Consider the following 7019-nt stretch of genomic DNA (forward strand, 5'->3'; position numbering starts at 1 on the left):
TATATACACACACATATATATATATATATATGGAAAAATGTTTTCTCATTCTTCTTTTAGATGTTTGATTTTTTTTATGTTTGTCTTGAGATACTGAACTTGATGATATATGAACTAGGCTGGCCTTGAGCTCCTCGCAATGATCCTCTTGGCTGTCTCCCATGTTCTAGTTCCTTATCCTTCCTAACAGGATGGAAGGCACATTATCTAAAAGGTAATAAGGTATTACCTGGCATGGTGGTTCCTACTTTTTAACTTTATTTTAACCTCCACACTTGTTTCCATAAAGGAGGCCACAGTTCACAGTTGAGCAGCAGTAAATAAGATGTGGGCTCCCCTTTCTCTACATTTTTGTAAGAATTTGGAGTTATTTATTTTGTTGATGATAATAATCTGATTTGAGGTGAGCTGGAATCTCACAGTTGTTTTGATTGACATTTACCTGATGGCTAAGAACGCCAAATACTTTTAAAAAGCTAACTATCTATCTCACAGTACAATTTGTTGATTGACAGTTTTGATTTTTGGTATTTGTTTTGTAGATATTAATTACTTATTTGATAAGCAGACCTTTTTAATTCTGCAGGCTCTTTTCACTCTGGTGACTATGCATAACCTAGTTAATGACAAGTGCTTACCTACTTGGTAATCTGAGCAATTTCCTTGCCTACTTGACTCCTATTCAGAAAGTTCTTAACAATGCCTGTGTCTTAAAATGTTTTCATATAGTAGTTTTAGTATTTGGGTTTTCAGTTAAGGCCTAGGCCTTTGATTCACTATGAGTTATTGTTTGGTGGAGGGTGAGAAACATGGATCTAAATTTAGTTTTTTTTTCCCTAGTAGAACACACTTAAATCCAAAACTGTTTTGAAGTCTCAAGTGGCTTTAAAATCTCTTTTTCTGCAGGGCGGTGGTGGCGCACACCTTTAATCCCAGCACTCAGGAGGCAGAGGCAGGCGGATCTCTGTGAGTTCGAGGCCAGCCTGGTCTAGAAAAGCTAGTTCCAGGACAGGAACCAAAAGCTACGGAGAAACCCTGTCTCGAAAATTAAAAAAAAAATCTCTTTTTCTTTGGTGGTGATGTAATGGAACTTGGTTTGCAAACATGCTAGGCATGCTTAGTGCCACTGAGTCACATAAAAGCCAGCCATATCTTGAGTGCACAAGAAGATTCAAATTTGGATTGGGATTACAGTTATTCAAGCTACATAGTGATATAAAAACACAGACAAATATACAAGTGACTAAAAGGTACAAGTAATATTCTTAACAGTGGCAGAAGAAAACACTCCTGTGACTGGAGAACAAGGCACATACTCTGGGAAGTACTGTCTCCTTTCCGAGCCTGTCTGGCAATACCAGAGTTCTGAGCACTGATTTTACAAGATCAGGAAATGGAGTTTATAGAAAAAGAGAGAAGCCAAGAAAGTGTTAGGAACTCATACTGTATGAAATAATTAATTAACACTATAGACTGATAAAGAACTTAAGTACGTTTACCAATGAGAAACTTCATCACAAAACTACCCAAAATACACTGGTGAAAACTATTAATTTAAGCTTCAGTTATTCATTCATTTTAATTACCTATTTCTCTACCCCATAGGAAGGAGAAAAATATGAAACAATACCTTCATGTAGTGTTTAAAGATGTCTGCAGCTGCATGCATGTCAACAATATCATAAATGATAAGTTTGCTGAAGGCAGCAAGTAGGTTCCTTCTTTTATGTAAGGCTTCAATTTTATTAGCTTCATCTTCTTCATCACCCTCTAGCCACAGAAAAATAAAGTAGTTATGAATTTAGCCTGTTAGTGCTGCGAATCTGTACAACTGAAAATTCACTGAATATTAATTCTGATTTATTTATCTATTTCTCTAGCTAGCTGTGCCAGGGACCCAATTCTGGGATTTGTACATGTTGGACAAATGCTCTACCAATGAGCTACATCCCTAGCTAATTTAGTTTCTAATGGGATGAAAACAGTAAGCTTATTACTTCAGAATAAATAGTAGGAACTAAGATCCCTATATTCTAGCAGTGCCTACAGATAGAAACCGCTTTTTTTATATTTTTATCATAATATACCATTGCATTTATCCTAAAATGCTGCCCTTTCCCATTTTCTTCATTTCTTTTTCTCTTTTTTTTTCTTTTTTTTTTTTAAGGATTTATTATGTATAGTGTTGGCACCAGATCCCATTACAGGTGGTTATGAGCCACCATGTGGTTGCTGGGACTTGAAGTCAGCATCTCTGAAAGAGCAGACAGTGCTTTTAACCTGAGTCACATTTCTCCAGTCCTCCTTTTTAAATATTTTTTTTATTATTTACTAATGTGTACACTGTGTGCATGTCTGTATATGTGCATACTTGAGATTAGGGCCATCCCATGGAGCTGGAGTTACAAGCTGCCTGATGTGGGTGGTGGGAATTGAACTTGGGTCTTCTGCAAGAACAATACACATTCTTAACCACTGAGACATCTCTCCAGCCCCAATTTTCTTCATTTCTTATATACTAATATATTCTCCCAGAGAACTTTCTCAGGTATGGACAAAAAGATTTGGAAATGGAAATATATGTAATAGCTAATTTTTGGTGCTTCTACTGCATGTGATTATATAATTAGCCAGAAATTATATACACAAACATATATAATGCTTATTTATGTATATGTATGTGTTTGTGTCTATGTGAGCATATGCCATATGTGTTCAGGTACCCCCTTGCTGGAGTTATAGGCACCCAGTAGTAAGCTACCTGACACGAGTGCCAGGAACTGAACTTGGGTCCTCTGGAAGAGCACCAAATGCTCCAATGATTTAATGATTTCTCTCCAGTCCAAAATCAAATGCATTTTCATTTTTACTTCCATATATATATATGTGCTTGACTGGTGTCCAAGGAACAGAAGACAGCACCAAATATCCTGAGACTGTAAATTGATGACAGTTGTAAGCTGCCATTGAACCCAGGTCTTCTGGGAGAGCATCAGGTGTTCTTAACCACTGAGCCATCTCCAGTTTCCAGTGAATCATATTTTTAAAGTTACTAAAAACTTCAACAACAAATATTTTCTTTTCCTCAAATTTTGAGCTTTATATTCCATTGGCTTTACCTGTAGTCCTAGAAAAAGTTGTCCTTAAAGATTTAGAAGACAGCACTTGTGACTGCATCGACACTCTCACACCCTAGCCCATTTGTATTTGGGATTAGCATTTTTCCTTCATACAGATACACTTAATCTCAATTCCTCTTCTTTGGTAAACAATGCTTTGAGATGTTTGAAATCAGTGGGTAAATCTTGTCTCTTGAGATGAATACATATTCCAAACATACTCTATTCCAGTCTTAGTATTTTTCAAATATTTTGTTAAAAATAATACACTGGTGGGGCTACATATTGAAGCCTCAGGCATTGTGTATGCTAAATAAGAGTTTTACCAATGAGCTATGCCCCTAGACCAATATAGAACATTCTACTAGTATCAAGAAGAATGGAGCTAAAAAAATGTCTTTTAACTATTATTTTATTTTTATTTTTTGTTTCTGAGACTGGGTTTCTCTGTAGCTTTGGAGCCTATCCTAGAACTAGCTCTTGTAGACCAGACTGGCCTTGAACTCACAGAGATCCGCCTGCCTCTGCTTCCTGAGTGCTGGGATTAAAGGCATGTGCCACCACCCTCCTGGCTTACTATTATTTTAAAAGACTTAAATAATCTACTTAACAAAAATCTGTTTTAAATGAATATTTAATTATAATTAATAATAAATAATAAAATAAAAAATAATACAATATAAATTTTTAGTATTTGCAGGTTCAGAACAATTTTAACTATATAGTTTGATTATCATTTTTCAGTATTTGACACATATAGTTTTATTTTCTGGCTAATAAGAAAGTACTCTATAAAAACAGGGAAATGAACTTAAGGTAATTTTAAAGACATCATCTGGTACATTCTTGATTTCAGAAATACACAAATATATTAAAAAATTTTAAGGTCAGCAGGGGCACAAGCGTTTAGCCCAGGCTGGCCTCAAACACACAGAGGTCTAATTGCCTTTGCCTCTAGAGAGCTAGGATTTAAAGGCTTTCTGGTCTAAAACTTGCTATGTAGTTAAGGCTTTCTTCAAGCTTGTAGTGATCCTCCTGCTTCTGCCTCCCAAGTACAATAATAACATGATGTGTGTTATAAAGCCTGGCTTAGATTTGTTCTTCCTCTACTGCACTGAGTTTTGAACCTATAGCCTAGTGTATGATGGGTAAACACTGTACTACTGGGTTGCATCAGCAGGTCCTCTTTTCATTTTTTAATAAAATTGTGTGACAGGATCACACTAAGTTGCCCAGGTTGGACTTGAACTTTGTAGCCCAGGCAATCCTGAATTTGCAATTAGCAGGGATTATAAGCATGCTCTACTACCACACTCAACTTATTATTATTATTATTTCAGTTTTTTGGTTTCGCTTGGTAGCCCTGGCTGGCCTCGAACTTAAAGAGATTCACCTGCCTCTGCCTCCTGAGTGCTGAGATTAAAGGTGTGCACCAACACTGCCCAGTTTCTAGCTTGTTTATTTGAAAACAGAACTGTAGGTTTTAGAATTGAATTTACTCCATGCCCCTCTGCTATCTTTAGAGTTTGAAAAGGTAACAAAAGCCATAAGTACCCATGCTTTGGTTTTCCTCATCTTGATCAATGAAAACGTGATCCATCACAAAACTGAGGAGTTCAGATTGGAGTCCAGTATCTGGATTAAACACCAAAGGCTGAAGGCCCTCTCTGCCACCTGTCATTAACTGGTGGCTAAAAATCATTAAAAGATCACAGAGCAGCATGAAAGCCTGCAATGCAAAAGGAGGTCATTAAAAATATAGTACACGAATTTAGGAATATCTAATATCAGGATTTTACTCCCCCAAAAGAGTTGATTATGTCATCAAAGTCTGTAAAAGGCCCTTTTCCATAGTTACACTATGTCTACGTGTGTACTGCTAGGCTTCACAGTGGTCGAGAGATAGCTATGTGGAGGGATTATGGTATGGCCATACTTTAAAAACATAAACTGAAGTATTCACATGTATACATATGAAGCTTTCTGGTGAGAAGTCAACTCAAGTTACAACATCAGCTCACCAGACCGCCAATATTTTATCACAGAATTCTTAGGAATCAAGAATTCTAAATTTGAATTTAAGTCTTCCAGTTGACAAGAATATATTTGTCAAAGTACAAGAACAGAAGATATAGCCTGGTTTATAACTTAAAATATCCAGACATCTATACTCTGGGTTGTATGTTATAGATATATATGCTAAAATTTGAAAAATTATATCTTGTAGTATTAATCAATATATTTGGGATGGTAATTGTAGTCAATACAGAGCACTATTAACTAGTAATTTCTTACCTGTTCCTTAACAGGAGTATTAACATTAGATAGGCACTGTTGGCAAACAGCCAAAAAAGATTTCACTGTTTTCCTCAATACCAACAAATCTTCCTGTAAAACACATTCAAACATGCAAGCATGAATAACAATATACCAAGAAACTGATCCAAAGAAAAATAAACAGAAAATGGTTGTTTATTGTAAAATAATTCATAAAACTAACCTCATCATTGAGAACCAATTAGTACAGTTATTTCCTACTTATTGAACACACTGGAAAGGACAGAGAACCCAACAATATTAAACATTCAGTCATATTTAATAATGAAATGGTCAATGTGACTATTCAGAAATATTTTTGTTTATAAATACAGTTTTATCTAGGCTGATACTAGAATGTAAGATGATGGCATGTGAGATTGAAGAGATGGTTCAGTGGTTAAGAGCATGTACCCCTCTTTCCAAGGATCTGAGTTCAGCTCTCAGCACCCATACTGGGAAGCTCACAACTACTTGTCCCAGTTCTGGGTTCCAATGCCTTTCTGGGCACCTGCATGCACATGTACACATCTACACAAACAAACACACAAGCATGTAGTTAAAATAAAAATAAAACTTTCAAAAAGATGATAAAGCGTAGCAGCACAATGAAAAGAAAAATCATATTAGCAAGAACATGTCTCCTTTCTTCATGGTGTACTGCAAAGTGTTGTTATATTAGACAGTCTAATAATATTCCACATATGGTAACATTTGAAAAGTATAAAGATAAAATTTATTTTCTTCTTGTTCTTAAAACCATTTTTCATGTTTATTTGTTTATTGTGTGTGTATACATGTACATGCCAACATAAAGGGTGATTTGCAGGAGTTGGGTTTTTATTTCCATCCTACGTATTTATGTTCTAAGATTGAACTCAGGTCAATCTCCAGTAAGTGCTATAACATGCTGAGACCTCACTTTTTTCTTTCTCTTGAGATATAGTCCTTACTACGTAGCCCTGGCTGCTCTGGAACTCACAGAACTCTGACTCCCTTTGTCTTCTGAGTGGGATTTTGTTTTTCGAAAAAACAAACAAAAAACAAACAAACAACAACAACAACAACAAAAACCACACCACCACCAAAAAGAACAAAAAAAACTTTTTGGTACTAGAGACTGAACTTTGAGCCTTGAATAGAAATACAAAAAACTAGCTTCTCTGAAGCTAGAGTCCAGGAGAAAGAAAGAAAAAAATAAGTCTTCGCAAAGAAGGAAGGCACCCAAAGGCAAAAGCTAACACTGGCAAGCATGAAAACACTCTTGCAGACAATGAAGATGCCAAGTGAAAAGAGTTTTATGTTTTAGTTTTTTTTTTCCAAGACAGGGTATCTCTGTGTAGCTCTGGCTGTCCTTGAACTCACTTTGTAGACCAGGCTATCCTCAAACTCATAGAGATCCACCTGCCTCTGCCTCCTAAGCACTGAGATTAAAGATGTGCGCCAACCTGGCTTGTTGCGGGAGGTCCTTCCGCTCCTCCAGCCTATAGCCGCTGAGATACCAGCCCATTGGGGAGTGGTCTCTCTCCCTTTAAAAAAGTGGCCACTTCCTTCTCTCTCTCTCTTCACTTCCTGCTCGGCTGG

The 7019-nt window shown here is 36.4% G+C and overlaps 1 protein-coding gene across 2 annotated transcripts in view; it reads right to left on the bottom strand.

Annotated features, from left to right (window-relative positions):
• The window catches only part of Stag1 (stromal antigen 1), a 335960-nt gene that overhangs the window by 24132 nt on the left and 304809 nt on the right, over positions 1–7019 (bottom strand). For both annotated transcript variants that reach the window (XM_005367800.3, XM_026789595.1), the window contains 3 exons: positions 5415–5507; positions 4674–4848; positions 1631–1770 (listed from right to left, as the gene is read on the bottom strand). In XM_005367800.3, the coding sequence (XP_005367857.1) occupies positions 1631–1770; positions 4674–4848; positions 5415–5507 (408 nt within the window). The remainder of the gene's footprint in view (positions 1–1630; positions 1771–4673; positions 4849–5414; positions 5508–7019) is intronic.

The sequence above is a fragment of the Microtus ochrogaster genome, unplaced genomic scaffold, assembly GCF_000317375.1.
Source record: "Microtus ochrogaster isolate Prairie Vole_2 unplaced genomic scaffold, MicOch1.0 UNK24, whole genome shotgun sequence".
In the NCBI taxonomy this organism is placed as follows: domain Eukaryota; kingdom Metazoa; phylum Chordata; class Mammalia; order Rodentia; family Cricetidae; genus Microtus; species Microtus ochrogaster.